Source organism: Girardinichthys multiradiatus, chromosome 7 (assembly GCF_021462225.1).
Source record: "Girardinichthys multiradiatus isolate DD_20200921_A chromosome 7, DD_fGirMul_XY1, whole genome shotgun sequence".
NCBI lineage: Eukaryota > Metazoa > Chordata > Actinopteri > Cyprinodontiformes > Goodeidae > Girardinichthys > Girardinichthys multiradiatus.
In genome coordinates this window covers 21,287,792-21,307,362 of record NC_061800.1, presented here as the reverse complement: position 1 = coordinate 21,307,362, position 19,571 = coordinate 21,287,792, and the positions used below count along the sequence as shown (strand labels likewise).

Genomic DNA, 19,571 nt, shown 5'->3' with positions numbered 1-19,571 from the left:
TATTTACTAAATGCCAGAATAATGAGAAGTAGATATTTTTATGTTTTGTTGTTTTTGCTTCCTAACCTTTAACGGTTGAAATACAGGTCCTTAGTATTTGGTAGAACTGCCTTTTATGCGGTATGACTTGGGTCAAATTTTGAGTGTTCTTCCACAAGCTTCTCAAAATAGTTTTGAGTTTTTTGCCCATTACTTCTAGCAGAAGTGGTGTAACTATTTCAGGTTTGAAGGTTGCCTGTCATGTCCATGTTTAATTTCCTGACCTGCAGGTAAAAATCACTCAGAAACTTGGAATTCAAAACAGAAACAGCAACTAATTAATTTAGAGTTTGGAAATGTGTAATTATTTACAGATGATCTGGGTCATCATCTAGGGCACTGTCTGAAGAACAGAGAAGATGTTAGATGAAACGGGAAGGAGAAGATAAGAATATTGCAGATTGATTGGTGGCTTGTCTTACCGCTTCTTCACACAGCGGGTGGTTGTGTGAAGCCTCTCAAGACAGAGAGGGTTTTCCAGGAGGCAACAACGGAGAGGAGCAGAGCTGTGGAGGACGACTGTGGAGCAGGGTATTCACACACACACACACACACACACACACACACACACCTTGCTTGCACACACCTTTTCAGCTCTGCCTAAACATTTTCTGTCGGACTAAAATCAGGGCTTTGTGGTGTGATGTTGCTTCAATGTGTACTTATTTTTGAGTGTGCAAATTCATTCTGCTGCAAACATTCAGTAACTTTTAATCGAAAGCAGACTTCTGCTCACCCTCTCAGTTAACATGGATACTTGGCTGTCAAAGAAAAAGTGACCCATATCTGTTTCTTGTTGCTGGGAGCAGGCTCAACCTTTATTTTATGACCAAGAAAAGAGAACTAAAAACATTTGGGAAACTGTATGCGTTTCTTTTAAATTAGGCTTTTTTATCTTTTTGATGTACATTGATACACAGATCGTTTTTCATTTCATTGAACTGAATGTTTAATGTTTACTTCAGTTTATTGTTAAGCTGGTAAAAGAATAAAATTTATATCAATGCTAAAATTCATTGTATTTCACAGTATTTTAATGAGCCACATTTAGGGTAGTTACATCTAATGAAATATGACCAATCATTAAAATGAAATTACTCCAGCCTGTAGATATTTTAATTACACACATAACCACATTTCTTTACAGTTGATTTTGAGGGATTTATAAGACTTATCATAAATTATTGGTTGGCAAATCAGGTGCAAAATATCCCCAATGCAACAAAAAAAAAATATGTAAGATGTTACGTTAAAATATTGATTATTTATCTTTTTCCTCACCTATAAAAGATCGACAATTTTTTATAAATTGAAAAATAAAAATTGGGGTGGCCTACATTCACACAATTAAAGATATATTACATAATCTGTACTTTTATTTAGATCAGTGGTTACTTTTTTCATCTTATGATGAAAGACAACACCAGAAGAGACTTGCGAGGCCATATTGCTGGTTGAATAATTCAAAAATGACTCAAAATCTAGTTAAACAAGAAATCAATTATGTTTCAGAAACCCCAAAAAAACATCAGAGTAAGTTTGTCTGTTCAGTTCTGTTTATTTATATAGTGCCAATTCACAGAGTATCTAATCTCAAGAAACTTTACAAGTAAGAAGAGGAGGGTCCAGATCATATCCAATGATATAGATGTATAGATTAGATAGATAAATGTTATTTTCTGCTAATTTAGTTCAAATCAGTCCAATATGATACACTCATACTGCATAATCAGATACTGATTGAACTGCTTACAGTCCAAATCAAATTAGAAGGCAACACAGTCAAATTCAATTAAATGCATAATGCCAGTTGGTTGAAACATATCTAATAATGTTATGATTTTGAGGAGTTTGATTTTTTGGGTTTCTTTTATTTTATCTCCCGTTGTTTATGTTTGGTCAACTGCACAATGTGCTTGGTTGACAGTTGTTGCCATTTTAGTTAATTGTGTATTAGTCTACTCTCAAGCTCTTTATTTGACTTTTTTTCTGTAAGATCTCTGTTATAATTTTCCTCTCTGGGTTGTGTTTCTGTTGAGCTGTGTGTTAATTAGTCTTTCTCCCTCAGCTCCTCTGCCCTCCTCCTGCCTCAGATGTTTCTCATATCCCCTGATTGCTCATACCTGCACTCTATGCATTTTTCCACCCTTTCCTCTGCATACAAGTTCTCTGGTTGTTTTAATTGATTTCTGGAGCTTCAACTATGCATTTAATGACCAACACTGGAGTATCAATGGCAACTGATTCAGATAAACAATGATTCTTTTTCTTTTTCTGTTACAAACTCTGGAAATGAGTCTTTGACAAAGAGACAATGTGAATGATAGTTAACAGGTGCATCCCAATAACTTTGTATATAATCAAAAAGGTAATTTATTTAACTTTGTATTATATGGAATAATTAGACAATAATTACACAGAGTGATATATTCCAGGTATTAATCTCTGATCATTTTAATTTTGTTTTGCCTTACAGGTAATGAAAACCCAAAATTGGGTTTTTCAGAAAATTGTGAAAATCACAAAAGACCAAAAAAAGGAATTTATAATACAGAAATATTAGCTTAGGGAAAAACATGTTCATGTACTGCATAGTTTAGGCACACAATAATTTTATCCCCTTTTTTCCTTCCACTCAACTTTCCATTATACGCTTACATACAGCTGTCTGTGAGCCTTGAGTGTGTCAATTGCTGTCTGTTGGACAACTATTAAGTCAACACTTCGATTTCTACCATGAGATTTCGGTAGTAAATATGTTATATAACAAATTTTTTCTGAGAAGCTCAATTTTGGGTTTACATTTCTGCAATATTCAATGAAATATATCTTACTGTGTGCATATTTTGAATGAGATTACTAAAATAATTTCACTTTTCCATGATAATTAGATTTTTTTGAGATGCACCTGTATTTGTGCAACTGACAGTCCAGGAAGTCAGTCTGTTTTGCATAATCAAGCCAGGCAGTAGAGACGATTTTAAACTTTCAGGCCCATTCTATGTTCCCCTCCAAGGCAAAACTGTATTATTTATGTATGTAAATATGGTACAGCTCACAATAAATCGAAGTCTCCTCTGCCTCGGTTCTTCTGTTTCTGTGTGTGTAAAGTGCAGACTTTCTATTTCTTACTAAGCATATCTTACGTTTTTACTCACCATGAAGAAAGTACAAGAAAGTGTCCGTTTAGTAGTGTTTGTGTGTGTGAGTGTTTTTGCTGGTGTGTGTGTGTGTGTGTGTGTGTGAGGCAGGCAGGCTCAGGGTTGGGATTTCGGGTTAAATATTCAAAATGGCGGACGGAGGAGCAGCGAGTCAAGATGAGAGTTCAGCACCAGGTAATGATTACAGCATTTTACATATTCATACTCATATTCAAACTGCGTTAGTCGCAATTTATGATAGCAGAATGCAGATGAAACACAGAACGACCGGCCGACGGGGATCATATTAAGCTTTGTTTTAGTTTACACACAGCTAGCTTAAACTGTAATTTGACAGAGGAGGAAACGAGCTGTTGCAGTGCGACGGCAGATACATGGAAACATGCCTCCCCCCTTTGTGTGATTAGACGGCCCGTATGCCGCTACATATTCATACCTCGGTCGACAAATACAACTTAGCATATTTTATTAGTCATCGCCGTCGTGGTTCTGGTTCATATGTAACGCATATATCTGTTTTCCAGCGGCAGCTCGGTTGAAGTCAGTTAGCGTTAGCTTGCCGGCTAACGCTTGGCTTTGTGTTGATGCCCCACAGTGAGGCTTTAGAGGCAGCTTTGCATATTCATTTCCCCCCCCCCCTCCCCCCGGTCGGGCAGTGGCTATGCGCTCGCTTATTTCTTTTCTTTTTTTTTTTTTTTTTAACAACCACGGCGACTCGGAGATGTTCATCTGAACACAACACACATGGCTTTCGTTAAGAGCACAGTGCCATCTCGGTTCGACGTGATTTTTTTTTCCCCCCTTCTTCTCCTCCTCTCTAGAGCCTCTGTCTTTTGTGCTCGGCGCAGCGGAGCCACAGCAGCAGCAGGAGCAGCCTGTTGTTATTCATGCAGGCCTCCCTCAGCCGTAGTGCGGAGTTCAGCATATTCCACACTGTGTTGAGAAGCTCACACAGACCAAATACATGTCAACACATTACTTTATGGCTTTATTATAATACTTTTTGGTTTCAATAGAGTTATTCTCTGTGTGGCTGGTAGTTGTCCCTGTCTAATCGTGTTGGGAGTTAACTTTAGCTTTGTTGTTATTTTAGGATGAAACAGATGTGTTTATATCAGGTGATATAAGCAGTGTTTTGTAGAGCTGTGTATTAAAAGTTCATCTTAAAAGAAGCTGTGCAGTTTTATACAGGAGGTGAGACCTGTCCGTGGAACCGTTGCTTTCAATCTGTAACAGAAAATAAATCATTCAGTTCAGCCTTTGCTGCTTCTGAAGGATTGGTTTGAAGACTTCATGTGATTTTCTTTCTTTTTGTGGTGGGAAGTTCTTTCTTTATGGACTTTGAGAAGCTGCGCTGAATTCAGAGGTTGTACCTGTGTTATCCCCCCAGGCACAGGGAGGGGTGGTGAGGCCCACTTCCGGAAGGCCACAGTAATAACAGGCAGGGTTTTCTTTTTTTTTAAACTCTCCATGCTGGTTTCATGACCGGGCAAGACACAGCACGACCGCACTATTTAGCTCCATGCTGTTACATTTCTCATTTGGTTTATTTTAAACACATGAACCCATTGAGAAGGGCACACTTTTTCCCACTCCTTTTCCAACTAAATGAATGAAGTTGGGGCTATATTCTTGTGACTTTATTAGTTTTTTTTTTTTTTTTTTTCAGCGTTTGTATTTTTCTGCCTAAAATTACTTTCTGTATAAATTGAGATGTTTGAACAAAACCAAATTGACTGTTTAAGTTATTTATTTTTGTAACTACAGTTGTTACAGCTTACTGCTATGGACTTTGAAAGTTGAAATTCTTGAATAATTTAATCTCTCTCAATTTACATTAAAACCTGTGAAAAACCAGTGTGTCACAAAAAAAAAAATGAATTTCAAAAATACTTGGGATATCCCCATGAAATAAACTATATTTGACTGACTGCTTTTTTAGGGGTTAAAAATAAATGTCAGTTGACTAGAAATACTTATTTTATTCATTGAAAAGGTCACATTTGGTTTTGAAGAATATTATATCACAAATTATTTTATTCTGTAACTAAAACAAAGTACTTCCAATTTTTTTTTATAGAAACCCGAAATTAAGCATGCGCTCACATACCAAATCAGTTGATTTTTGAAATATAGGTTGGTAAGAATGTTAATTATTTGGATTAGTAAAAAAAAAAAAAAAAAAAACTAATCTTCAAGTAAATCAAACATGTTTTTGTTTGACCAAAACTTCAACAACAAACTATTTTAACAGGACTGAAACAAAACAATGAATGATTTTCTTGGAATGTTTATCAATGATAATTCTCACAACAGCAACCCACCGTTAGACATGGGCTGGATTAAGGTTCTGCAGTCAGCATTACCTTAAAAAGAGCGACGGTTGCCGACTCCTGTAGTTTCTACGTTTTGATGGTCTGTGTTTTTGTGACTAAAAGTATTTTCAAATAGTCAAATTTGCCTGTTTTGTAAGCTAGAGTCCAGTAACGTTGTCCAACACACCCGAATCAAATTGCTTAATTAGCTAATCGGTATGCAGGGAAGTTCTGCAGAGTACTGCCCATGACCTAATCATTGTATTCAGGTGTGTCGAAGAGGAAGTGCACCAAAAAGTTGCAGGTAACCGCCCCCCATGAAGAGTGGAGATTGGGACCCTTGCATTAAAAGACCTTCAAACTGTAAGAGCAGTGTGACAGAAGATTTTCATGGTTTTTTAAAACCATAACTTCAAAACCTCAGTACACCTTGATGTCCATAACTGGCCCATGTCAACCTGAAATGCCAAATAAAAGGCTGTTAGTGAGAGGACAGGGCAGCCAATAAACTTATTGGAGCACAAATAGCAGCCACAGACTCACTGATAGGAACACACCTAGTGGTAGTTTTTCATGGTTCTTCTTTTAGCTCAAACTAAATGTACTCACAATGACACTGTGGCATTTGAATGTGCAAAAATAGAAATCAAGTACAGACATGCAATTGTTCAAGATGAACAGATAATGTGAAATAGCACAAGAAAGCCTTATAAAAAAAACATCTGCCTTAAATTCATGTTGTACTTTTGTATTTTCCCTGTAAAGACCTGGCAGCTCTGGACATTTGAGTGTGGAAAAGTATGAAAATTGTATATTGTATTCTTCACAAAACTAAAGCACTTCTTTCAGCTACTATCTGCACTTTCAAAGTATGAAACCAGTCCCAAGTCATTTAGAGTTAAACTTTATGTTTCAAGATACTAAACTAAATTTACTGTTGTAGGGATAGCCAAAGAAAGTAAATGTGATCATGTTTTGCATACAATAATACTTTTATAGATGTTGTTTTTTTCCAGTAATGTGACTGTGTGGAAAAAAATGTGCTAATTTATGTAGGAGGGAAAAAAAGACTTGGATCAGATTGGGCTTCTCAAACAACAGCTTAGAATTGAATGTTTCTCTCAAACCTAAAGCTACTTTTCTCATTTAATCAGAGTCACAGTTCCACCCTCATTCTAGCCTTGTACTTTCATCATGAATATTCATTGATGTAAACATGGATGTTATGAATAATGCAACACCCGCTGTAATAAATTCAGGACATGCCATTTCAGAGTACAGAGAGGGCCTCCAAGCAGGTTCCAGTTAGACAGGCTGCCTCTTTACTGTGGTGGAAGCAACATTTTAGATGGTAAGAGTTTTGTGGTGACTTGGGACTTATTATGTGTCTGGAGATTTGTTTAAAATGTACTCATTCTACTCTGACTGTCCAATGACATGCAGAAATGGTAAAACATATTCCAAATAGCATATAAGCCAACTTAATTAGTCTTTTAGCCATTTTAGTGTAATGAAAACCTAGACTATGAAAAAGGTAAAGGTGACAAAGTGTTTACAATGTAGCAACAGGAGATGATCTTCAGTGAGGCTTTCAGGATGAGTAACAACATAGTGTCCGAGTTGTTGCATGTTGCAGACAATAATTGCCACTTTGCTCCTAACGGCTGTTATGCATCAGACATAATTAGGATCTGTAGTAAATGTTTGCTAGTATTTCATTGTAGCCTTTTGTTTAGCTACTGGCACAGTCAGGAGGTGTGAAAACATGTCATTGTGAAAATATGCCTTACCTGGGGAATCCTACAGATCCGTGAAGATATTGTATGCCATTGTTAAGCTTTTTTTGACTTGCAAAGAGTAAAAGAGGGAGAGCTGCGAGCACAATGTTCAGAACATCCACATAAATATCCAGGGGTTACCAGAATTGTCCTCGTCCTCATCAGTGATGTTCATGTGAATTTAAACTGGTAACAGGAAGTCATGTGGCTCACCTCTGCTGCACCTCCATTAAGCATGTACTTAATGGAGGGTTTGTCGTCCCTGAGAAACGTACTTTAATTTGCTCGAATTGGATTTTCTTCCTAGCCTACCTAAAGTTGCCTAATGACCACCCGAGAGAGAGACCACTGTTAGCTTACAGGGGCGTTAGACCCGTTACTGTTTATCAAATTACACGGCATGCTGTGGTTGTGCTAATTTGTGGCGCTCAGTCCAGTTGCAGTTTCTGCTCTCTGTGTTTTGGCTTATTACATCCAGTTTGAATCTGTTTTGAATATGCATAAGAATGCTGCGTTTAGCTAAGAAGCTCATGGGAATCCTGTGACCCGTGGGACTCCCGAAAAAATGTCAGCCTCTAATTCAGACTGGTGCTCAAACTGACCTAAATGTGTGGTACTTTCACTATAGTCTTGCTTTTAGTTGATAAAACAAAGGTTGTAGTTCAGAATGAGTGTGTGCCAATTAACTTTTTGCTCAGTCTTGTGTCGAATCTCTCAGCTCACATTAATGTCCCTGCAGTATTCAGCCATCCTTCCTGTAATACAGCGCTAATGAGATAACGGTTTAAAATTCTCTGCGCAGGATATTTGTATAATGCATTGTTCCACTTGGAGGTTTTGCAAGCCATTCAACCAAGGAGCTGTGCATGTGTAGGAGTGCTGCTGATAACTAAGTTTCTCAAACTCCCAGGCATACAATGTTCTGATAATATCTTCAACATATGTTTTCACAGTTGGCATGAAACCTGTAAATGATCTTTAAATAAACAGTTGACCAGTGTCAGTATATATCAGTGTCAGTATATATGCTGCAGTGTTTGTTCTTGAAGGTTTTACGTTAAAAGGTTGCTATCTTATTTAAAACATTTAAATATTTATGTCTTGAAGGAACCAGTTCCACACGTTAGACTGCTAATTAGTGCGAGGCTTATAATGAGTATAATAATGTGTTATGACAAGTCATAGGCAATCATCTACAAGGTGCCAAAAAAAGTGGAAGTTTTTGATACAGGGTCAAACAGTTTGTTTTAGGGATTCAAATTAGGGCTGCGCAACGTCAGGAAAACATGTACTTGAGAAACTGTTGCCAAACCGTGCGGTGTTATCGACCGATCCACTAGCACATCATTTCCTGACTCTTTTCCTTCAGTGTCCCCACCACTTTTTATGAACTTTATCGTCTCAGCCACTAAAAATATATATCAAGCGTAGGCATGGAGAGCAGTGAAAGTCCACCCAAAGGGCCAAAAATACCATTGGCATGCATAATTTGCATGTATGAAACTTGAAATAAAATATTCTGCATAATGTTGCATCCAAGCTGTCCTTTGCGATAGTGCAGATATCGATATTGCAATAACAATTATTATACTGTGCAGCTCTAATTAAAATCTCAACAAAAAAAAGACCTCTGACATAGGACTTCTGAAGGAATCTGAAAATGCCATATTTGCCAAATTCATAGTTGGGGGACGTGGTTGATTCTGAAATAAAAGAACAGTGAAGGTCTGAGATTTGTGACCAATTTTAGCTGATTTCGGTTTCTTTTTAGGAACAATAAATAAACACCAAATAATAATAATTGTATTTTTTTCTTCCTGGATAAAGTCAAAAGACAGCTGCTTGAATAATATTGTTTTTTAGTACAACAAAAAAGTTATTTTTCTTGTCCCAAACCTGCAAGCCTGTCGGACTGCATCATTGAAAATGCAAATATATATTGGCATTCAGCGGGATTAGTGTGATTAACATGGTTAGCATTAACAGTGCTAATACCGGTGAGTTTCCTGTAGAGGGATTAGCTCTTTACCGTAACTGTGACCGAAAAGATTGCCAGAATTGAACACACCAAAAGGGTAAAACAAAGCAACCGCTGTAATGCTTTCAGCTTCCGGTTAATTGCTGAGGCCTCACCCTGTTTAAAGGTAGCAGCCCGGATAAACAGCCGAAGTGTTTCAGTAGCAAGCACAGTTTAATTTTGAGCAGCTTCTTGCACGTTTCTTCTGACTTTATTTTTTTAACACCTCTGTGGCATCAAAATTGTTAACTTTGAGTCTTGTTCTCTCGTTAGCAGCTGACATACCATAGATAGGGCAATACTTGATCGCACAAAAGGTCAGGTATTTTAGCTTCTGGTTGACCATAAGTGATCACCGGCCCTTTTCTCATTGAGCTTTAAGTTTAGCTGCCGAGCTAGTATGCAACAGTTGGTTCAAAGGAAAGGTTGTTTTCTTTTCAGTCATTTTCTGTGTTGTTGGCATGGTTATCAGTGTTGGTCAGCTAACATTTGAATGCCTTAGGTCAGGCAGTGGGATAAGTGCAGAGGCTGATTAAGCCTTTAGCCAGGAGCAGTTGTTGTGGATTTAGTCAGTAAGCCCCTTCCCCAGAAGACCCAAATACAGCCTAGCATTCCAGTCCTTTCGGCTGGACACCTGTGCAGCTCCTTAACTGGGCCGTTTCCCTGCCGCATTAACTCCCAGCAAATGCTCTAAATGAATTTTAAAAGGGGCCCCCTAAACGATACACCAATGGAATGTAAAGGCTAATCTAAATATGTTAATCCCCAAACACTTCATAAACATAGACGCCAGCGGCCCGCCACCCACTTTCTGAAGTCATTCGCGTTGGAATGTTTTCGCCGCGGGGGTTCTCCCAGTAATGACAAGCTGGTGGTGGATTAATGTGGAGTTATTTATTTCCAATTGAGCGAGTCCAGCACCACCACTACCACCCCACCCTCCTCCTGCATGAAACCCAGACCCCCTCCCTCTTTAGCAGTTTGGACCAGTCTCCTGGAGACGTTCTGAATGAGCAGTCACAGAGGCTCCATCGAAGCAGTTCACCCAGCTAACACTACAGAACCATTGCTGTCAGACCTCACGTTGCATTCTGGGATATCTTCAGTCCCTTTACATACTTTTTAGCTAATTACTTTTTAGGCCAGTGCTCACACAGTAATTGGTCTTGTGCTGCAGCCTCCCTTACTTCTGCTGTGCCAAGTGGTAGTTTCAGAACCCCTCCACCCCCCGTCGTCGTCCTTATTCCCCTGTTTTTTATCGTCCTCCAAAAGCAATCCAATTAATATGCTAATGAGCTGATAAATATTTATAGGGGTTTAAATTATGCAGAAAGCTTTCAGAGCCCGGTGTGAAATGTGCTGCTCGCAGGACTTCAAAGCCTTGCATCACTAACGAGGCAGGAGCAGATTTGCATATGGCTTTAATCAGCTGAATACTGATAATGCTTCATTATAGCGTTGGATGGAGGAGGGGTGGGGTGGCGGTGTTGAAGGAGGCCGCCAGCTGCACTTGTCGTTTTGTTTCATTCCAGCAAGAGAGGGAGAAGGAGAACTTTTTCAGAAGTAGAGGCAATCTTGCCAGCAGAGAGAGGGAGTGCTAGAGAAAGGGGGCAGAGCTATAAGAAAAGAAAAGAGGGAAGCAAGGAGAGCTGTTTGCCTAAACCCTGTTGGCTTTCCCAGTGTGTGTTTCCCAGTGTTGTTCAGCAAACCGTGTGGTAGAGGCTGCCACTGTGTCCCTGTATCTGTGTGCTCGCTGCTGACCAGTGGAGAGTGAAAACAAGGGAGGTAGGGGGCGGGAGGGAGGAAGGAGTGCGCTCTGGACATCCTGACAGTGGGCTTGCCCACTCAAGGCGGTTTTACACGACAGGTCCTGCCAACATGCAGGAAAGCACAGGTGGAGCAAGAACGGGTGAGTTTTCGAGAAAGCTATGAGGGAGCCTGACTGGGTTTTAATTGTTGGTCGGAGTCGTCGTTTAACATGCATGAGGATAATCTGGAATATTTACACCCAAATGTTACAAGGTTTATCCAACATGGTTGTAACATCAGGTTGTTGTTTTTTCTGTTGCTTTTATTAATGAGAGTAATTTGGGATGCTGACCATGTAGAGCAGGACTTTTATTTTAGCACCAGTTGATACGAGAGTATCTTATTATGTGTCTGTCTGGTTCTTTCAGATGCTAAAGTGAATAATCAGTCAGAAACTACTAAATGTGAAATGGAAAGTGGTGACGGGAACACCGGTCAGTATTGATCAGCCATTTTTTTTTTGTTTTTGTTTTTTGTTGTTTTTTTTTTTTGCATGGTGGAGATATGAATTTTTGGAGGTTTTCCTCCTTATTCAACAGGTTTCAGAATCAGATGCAAAATCCTGTGGATCTTAGCAAATTCATCCTAAAAAGAAATTTATCAACTTTCTAATAATGCCTTTTTTTTTTTCCAATTCTTTTGTTCAACACTAATGACATTTTGATGCAACTATTACTACATACTAAATTCGAAGATATACTGTCCAGATTTGCATTCATCCTGATATGCTCTGAATTCTTGTATAATCAGTAACATGCAGCTGTTTCATATGCATAAAAAAATTATTTCCTTCCACCTGCAAATATTTTTAGTGCTCCTCTTTTTTTCTTTTTTTTTGGTAATATTCACAGCGCAGAGTCCTTTTTTCAGTTAAACCACTGTTAGAAATGTGTCTGAGTATCGTGTGTTTTCTGCCCCTAGGAGTCCACACCAATGGACTGGACTTTCAGCGGCAGACGGTGCCAACCACAATCGCTAACGCACATGCACAAGCCCTCCTCCAACAGGTACCACATCATGCATGCCTGCATGAGCTGCAGCATTTACTTTGACCTTTGAAAAGTTCATGTTTTTTCTGTTTTAATCCAAGGAGCAGATGTGTTGCAGAAGATGTCCTCATGTAATGATACAGTGGGACTGCAGCTTTAAATGTTCATAAAAGTTCTTGCACAGAAATGAGATATGAAATTCTAGGTATGCTCATCGGCATGACAACATTTGCAAGCAAAGAGGGTTCATTTAAATGAGCCAGGCTCTCTCAGTGTCGCCTGGCAACAAGGCAGATTAATCAACCCTGTATGCTAATTAGCTGCTCTGCGGTTGCTCGGAAACAGATGGCAGAGAATATGCAAATCTATGCAGAATTTACATGCGCTGCATAACAGTTATTTTAATTAGCATCTCTGCTTTCCCCTCCCTTCACTTTTCCTGTCTCTGAAGGCTGCGACACATTTTAAATACCCACTTGTATCACTGCCTTTTTAATTTAAATTCCTCTCACTGCTTAAAGACAAAAGGAGCATTCTGACTGAGCCACTCAGGTAGCAGAGAAATTAGATTTTTAGATAAGATTTTCCGTTTATTCATTTTATTTAGCACAGTGCTTTATTTCTTAATCCGATATGCCCTAGTTAAAAACATCAATGTCTTGTTCTTATTTTTATGATTATGACTTAAAGGACATAAAATTAAGTTCCGCTCTCCGCTTCACTTCTACCAGTCTAAGTCGGAAGAATCTGGTGCTCTTCCTGCCTCCGTCCAGCAGAGCGTGTTGCCACAGACCCAGCTAATGTTGGCAGGGGGACAGATTGCTGGAGTAAGTGGCCCCCCGCTGTTCCCGGTCACGACCTTGTCGTTACATGCATCCCCATGATTACACCTCAATACGATCAATTCTGCTGGAAAAACACAGCTGATTAAATGATAGTTTGCCCTGATAAGTTGGAGCCTCGTCTGCCTGTCTGCCTGCTCATTCCTGTGGTTGTCAGTTTATGCTGGAATGTCTCCATAACAGAAAGTGTAAAACGACCATGTGAGACATTTCATTTCCATGTTTTTCCCAAGGCGCCGGACTGCTGGTGCGACTGCTGCTGCTGTGCAATGCTGCATGTGGATTTGTGTTTGAACATCGACATCAACATGCTCATTTACACTTATGCCTGGTTCAGCTGCATGAGTCCTTTCTCTGTTTGCCTGCGATGGCTCATATTTGTGCTAACAAGACAGCTGAAGATTTCATCAATCTTTGATATCTTTGTGAAAAGTTACATTCTGTGGGTACTTTACATAAACACTTTCAGTTTAACACGCTTCTGTGCCTTGCAAAGGTATTCATACCTCCTGAAGCCCTTGAGGTTGTTCCATGTTACACTCAGCTCAGTTAGACTGAATGGAAAACATCTGTAAGCAGCAATTTTTAAATCTTGCTTCAGATTCCTAATTTAATTTAGGTCTAGACTTTGATTGGACCAAATGAATATGCTTTGATCCAACCAGCTTCATAGATCAGAGTCATTGTCTGCTTGAAGGTGAACATCTGCTCCTGCTCAAGTCTTTTGATTAGGCGTCTGACTGGTTTTCTTCCAGAGTTACCCTCCCTTTAAATCCATCCATCTTTCCACCAACTCTGACCAGCTTCCCTGCTGAAGAAAACATCACCTCAGCATGATGCTGCCACCAATATGTGCCACTGTGGAAATGGTGTGTTTAGGGTGATGTGAAGCCTCAGTTTTCCGTCACATATAGTTGTTTTTTGCATGTAGGACAAAAAGTTCAAATTTGGTCTCGTCTGATTAAAGCCCCCTTTTCCACATATTTGCTAAGTCCCCCACGTGGCTTGTGCCAAACTCATGGCTTTTTATCCACTTTCAAACTTTAACCCCTAAAATCCGATCACCTCCCTGACCCTGCTGAAAATGAGCATCGACGCAGCATGATGCTGCCGCCAGAACCGTCTGAGAAGTATTCAAGGGTTGTAAATACTTTTGGAAGGCACTATAAATGGAAAGCAACAGTAACAAAGGACTACTAAACCTGTGGTTATGTTTCATCAACACATACTGTAGTCAATGTTGGCATTATTAAAGAACAATAAACAACTCAATCTGTTATTATTAATAGTACTGGATCAAGGCAAGTGTAATTAACATTTTTCTCTTATAGATTCCCAGTGAATATATCCAGACTACTATTAAGAATAACAGGCATTAAAGTTAAAACTGAAATGGTGTTGGATATTAATCCAAAGCACACTTTACATTCTGTTATACATCTCTAAATCTAAAGAGTAATACCTACTTCCTCTGTGTTTCCAGCAGCTTATGTCTCATGTCTGTGTTTCCCTGCAGTTGACCCTGAGCCCAGCACAGCAGCAGCTGCTGCTCCAGCAGGCCCAGGCTCATCTGCTGGCTGCAGCTGTGCAGCAGCATTCAGCCAACCAGCAGAACAGCACCACTGGAGCCAACATCTCGGCCAGCGCAGCCACACCAATTACCCAGCTGCCCCTGTCGCAGCCCATCCAGATAGCCCCGGTACGCTGCCAATCATCCATAACACTTTCTGAGGAAATTCAGTCACATGGTTTGGGGTGCAAACAGTATTTTGATTGTGTGTGTTTTTCATGCAGCAGCTACCACAGAATCTAACCCTGCCTCAGTTTGTCCTGGTTCAGCCTGGCCACCCGATAGCAACACCATTGCAGTCCGCTCAGTTCATCATCTCGCAGACGCCGCCGGCCCAGCAAGGCAAGTAGATTTACTCGCAGAATCTAGAAGACAGAAATATTTGAAGGATTTTGAACAGTTTTGTTCAAACTTTCCTGTTGCTTGTAACTCTTCAGGCATGTTGCCAGCCCAGAGTCTTCTATCTCAACTACCTCAAAGCCAAGCTAACCTCCATCCGACTCAATCAAGCATCACCCTCGCAACTCAGGTTTGTAGCGACGCTCTTCACACAAACCCTTTATCTCAGTCGTAAACTCATCCATAAAAACAATCAAATATGTTGGGTTTATTTTTCTCTGCAGCCCGCGTCTCCGACCCGTACGACAGCAACCACAAACAATCAGAGCCTGCCCCACAGTCAGACGCCACCCAAGAGGTTGGACACCCCCACGATGGAGGAGCCCAGTGATCTTGAGGAGCTGGAGCAGTTTGCCAAAACTTTCAAACAGCGACGAATCAAACTGGGCTTCACGCAGGTATACGGCGCTGAAAGAGATGTAGTCCATCTGTACTTGTTCAGTCAAATTTAGATTTGCAAGTATGTGTTTATCTTTCGACTGTAAGCACCTGTTGTTGTTTTCATTTGAGGGCTAGTGTAAATTACAATTTTTAAAGGGTTTCTACTGAGTATGCAAAAGTTGGGAAAAGCTGGAAATATGCTGTTTCATTTCCCAATTCTGGATGTGTGGAAAAATGAAAAATAATTATGGAAAAAGCTTGGGTTTGTGGGATTTATTCCTTATTCTCTTTTACATTGATTTATATTAAAATGACTCCTTTTATCTCTGATTTAGAACATCACAACGGATACTTGTTCAAACAGAATAAAGTATCAAAGGTCAAAAGCTGCAGTTTAATAAACATTTATTGGGGGTAGGATAATATTGTCCAGATCTGATAAATGTTCTGTTTACAGACCTTGAAATTGAGCTAACTGGAATCAGGCCATATGCCAGAAAATAGGGAGTTGGGGGACTATAAAATAGCCCTTCACCATTCTGTTGAATCAGGAGCCGACTTGGGCATTGTGTTGTTTCATTTGAGGAACGTACGGATAATAAAACTCAAACAGGTACTCAGATATCCAGAATATTCTAAAACCTTTAGAGTCTGAAAAAGTATGGATTTTGAATGGGGAAATATGTGGGGAGCCTATTTTAAAATGCGTCCATCTTGTGTTTTTACCATTGGCACTTTTAGTGAAATTTATTGTAATCAGATGCCGAAAGAACCAGGAATTTGCTTTTCTTGCTTAGTACCCGTCTCCAGTTTAAAGATGTGCAGCTGAGTGGGTCCTAAACTCCACCTTCCTGTCATGTAACATAATTAATTTTCCTGGGTCTGAACCAAGCTGTGATTTAGGAGCTGCAGACCTGCAGCAGGGATGTAGGTGGGGAGCAGCTTGCATATTTATAGACCCATGCTTATTAAATGAGGGAACTGTGTGAAAGTCACATCTTGGCCATTTTGAGGTCTGATAGGAATATTTTTGTGAAACCAAAAAAAAAAAAACTTTTCAATATGTAATTTTGATGAACAGAGATTAGTTTTTAGGGTTTTAATCAGAACCAGGAGACTAGAAGACTGTTAATAATTTATAACTCTCATATTTCTCTGTCTTTATTTCTCCCCAACTCGCAGGGGGACGTCGGCCTGGCTATGGGGAAGCTGTATGGAAATGACTTCAGCCAAACAACCATCTCTCGCTTCGAGGCCTTGAATCTGAGCTTTAAGAACATGTGCAAACTCAAGCCTTTGCTGGAAAAGTGGCTTAATGATGCAGGTTTGTCCCTAAACCCACTTGAATAACCAGGTTGTTTTCTTGAGTTTGATCCAAGGCAGATGGATCGATGTTCCAAAACACCTGGATCAAATGACCGGCTGATTACCGGCATTTTGAAGAACTTCATGCCATACTGAGGAGGTAATTCAGCCATTTGATTGAGGTGGAATGATGCAGGGATGCATCTAAAAGTTGCAGGACAGTAGCGCTGAAGAACCTGAGTTGAAGACCCCTGATCTGAGGATATATGACACATAATAATCTCTATGTATTCCTTACAAATTCTCTCACATACAGTGCCATGCAAAGGAATTCAAACCCTTGAACTTTTTTGCCACGAAACAACCGCAAACCGGATTGTTTTTTTTTTTTATGTTGACCTAAAAAAGGAGAGCATATTTGTGAAGTTGAAGAAAAATATCTGGTTTTTAAAGTTTTATTCCAAATAAGAATCTGTATAATGTGGCATATGTTTGTATAAGGCCTCCTTTACTCTGACACCTTTTAAATAAAGCTGCAGAGAAAATGGCAAAATGAAAGCCAGCATTAAAAGAAGCTTCAAGAAGTACCGTTTAAAGTTTTCCACAGAAAAAGGTGTATAACCAGTATAATTTCCTTTCGCTTTAGTTATGCAAATTGAAAACATTCATATGCAACTCTGTTTGCATATAGTGTCTGAGGATGGTGTGTTTTTTTTGTATGATGTACTTTACCTCTCCTTTCTCTTTGCCGGTGCTGTTTGTGCAGAGAACCTGACATCTGACCAGTCCTTGTCCAGCCCCAGTGCCCTGGGCTCCCCAGGCATGGGCATAGAGGGCATCAACCGCAGACGGAAGAAGAGGACCAGTATCGAGACCAACATTCGAGTGGCCTTAGAAAAGAGCTTTCTGGAAGTGAGAATCAGATTTTCTTGAAATCAAAAATCCTTATCTTATGCAGAAGATTCAGCTTATGCTGATCACGATGCACTAGTGAGGTTGTTTTTGATAATGCAGTGCAGTAGTTTCCTCAGTGCTGACGGGGAATCCCTGGCTTCTTTGCCCTCTTCAAGCAGAACCAAAAACCTACCTCTGAGGAGATCAGCATGATCGCTGATCAGCTCAACATGGAGAAGGAGGTTATCCGGGTCTGGTTCTGCAATCGCCGACAGAAAGAGAAGCGGATTAACCCGCCCAGCAGTGTCAATAATGGAGGAGGTAGCACCTCCATCAAAACCATCTTCACCCCCAGCAGCCCTTTGGTAACTACGCCCACAACTGCACTAAAAGACCCTAACCCTCGTGCGATGTTGAATATTTTGACAGTTAAGCTGAGGTTAAATTAAAGGTGAGAAACAGAGAAGCTCACTATGTGCTCCTTCGTCTTCTCCTCCCTAGGTGGCGAGCACAGCAAGCCTTGTTAGCAGTCCAGCTATTAACACATCCGCCACCCTGACTGTAAACCCAGTGATGCCTGTCACCAGCACCAGTGTCTCCAGTTTGGCTTTCACAGGTAAACGGTTTGCTTCACTTGTATATGTTGGTGGTTGGTTATCAGGTCACTCCGAAACCTTGACTCAGCATTGAATCTATTTATCGAAGCTGTGTGTTTTTTAATTTATCTTTGAAAAACAAACAGCCTTTTCATTAAAATGAAATAGATGTAAATGTACACCTATCTATGAATATGCAAATAGCTTCCTCTGTGTCTCTGTTGCATGTCTGCCTCTGGTGCATTCCTGCTCACCTTTAACTGGGTTCCAGTAACAAGGGTTATCACGCATAAGCTGTAGATATTGCTTATATTATTACTAATAAACAATAAAACCAGCAGTTTGTAATTTGATCAACTTGCATACAGTTTTTACCTGTTTAAGCCTGATCTTACATGTTTTAGCGTAAATCATTTTTTAGTGAATATCTTTGATACTGCAATATTTTATTGTGCAGCTTGAAGTAGTTTTCAGCTAAAAGGAGACAGCTTCAGGCGATTCCTGTAGGATTAGGAGGGGACCAATTTGCATATTTATACGCATTTTAAATGAGAAGAAGCTGTGGAGTTGCATTTAAACCATTTCAGCTTCAAATGCATTATTTTCAAGGATAGAAGAAATTACTTCCCTCTTTTTTTTTTTTTTTCTATCTACTAAGGCACAACAGTTGGAGCCACAAACACTGCATCTGTCATCTCCACCGCACCTGTACTTACTACGTCAACCAGCGCTCCAGCTATAAGCCCATCCACGACCACTATTCAGTCCACATCCACAGATACCAAAGCCGGTGTTCAGACGCTGGTCACGCAGGCTCCGACGTCCATAGCGACATCTTTAGGGACGGGGCAGTTGATGGTGGCATCTCCGGGGCTGACCACCAGTGCCAGCTTTGCCGCCATGGCTGCAGCTGCAGGTCTTAACCCGGGCCTGATGGCATCATCCCAGTTTACTCCAGGGTTAGTATGATAAGACCTCTTCATTTTTCTGTAACCTGCTCAGGTTTTCTCTGTATTTGCTTTAATAATCTTGTCTGTGTGTTCAGGGGTGCCTTTCTAAGCCTGACTCCTGGGGGACTTGGCAGTGCATTGAGTCCTGCTCTTTTGAGTAACAGCACCCTGGCTACAATTCAAGGTGTGTGTTAACATCATAATCCAGGAAAAATGCTTTTTAGGTCATTTTCCTTTGAGCAAAGTAGGAGTGCGATTGTTTTTTTTATTTTTTATTTTGTTGTTTTTTTTTTTTAAGGGTAAGAAATTACATCGTGAAACAACGATAAATTTAAAAGAACTCTTGGCAACACCCAGTTGGTGTTGTCTCTGTGATCGGTGTTCGCTAGATTTACAAATATAATTAATAAAAGATAGAAGTCTGAATTTAAAAAAACTAAAGGGCTTTTTACATTGATTTATCAATAGATGACGTCATTTTTCTTTGATTTGCAACATTAAAGCTTATTTGTTAAACTCATTAATC

The 19,571-nt window shown here is 39.8% G+C and overlaps 1 protein-coding gene across 10 annotated transcripts in view; it reads left to right on the top strand.

Moving 5' to 3' along the window:
- The first annotated feature begins 3,312 nt into the window (after positions 1-3,312).
- The window catches only part of pou2f1b (POU class 2 homeobox 1b), a 23,924-nt gene continuing 7,665 nt past the window's right edge, over positions 3,313-19,571 (top strand). Inside the window, exons 1-14 of one of the 10 annotated variants that reach the window (XM_047371603.1) lie at positions 3,313-3,374; positions 11,488-11,553; positions 12,041-12,126; positions 12,840-12,935; positions 14,467-14,649; positions 14,748-14,862; positions 14,958-15,049; positions 15,144-15,317; positions 16,483-16,624; positions 17,372-17,517; positions 17,676-17,864; positions 18,001-18,115; positions 18,754-19,054; positions 19,141-19,229. In XM_047371603.1, coding sequence (XP_047227559.1) covers positions 3,329-3,374; positions 11,488-11,553; positions 12,041-12,126; positions 12,840-12,935; positions 14,467-14,649; positions 14,748-14,862; positions 14,958-15,049; positions 15,144-15,317; positions 16,483-16,624; positions 17,372-17,517; positions 17,676-17,864; positions 18,001-18,115; positions 18,754-19,054; positions 19,141-19,229 — 1,840 coding nt within the window. In that variant the 5' untranslated portion in view covers positions 3,313-3,328. Of the gene's footprint in view, positions 3,375-10,849; positions 11,220-11,487; positions 11,554-12,040; positions 12,127-12,839; positions 12,936-14,466; positions 14,650-14,744; positions 14,863-14,957; positions 15,050-15,143; positions 15,318-16,482; positions 16,625-17,362; positions 17,518-17,675; positions 17,865-18,000; positions 18,116-18,753; positions 19,055-19,140; positions 19,230-19,571 lie in introns of those variants that run through there. The other 9 variants (XM_047371599.1, XM_047371602.1, XM_047371601.1 and 6 more) reach the window with 9 other exon arrangements.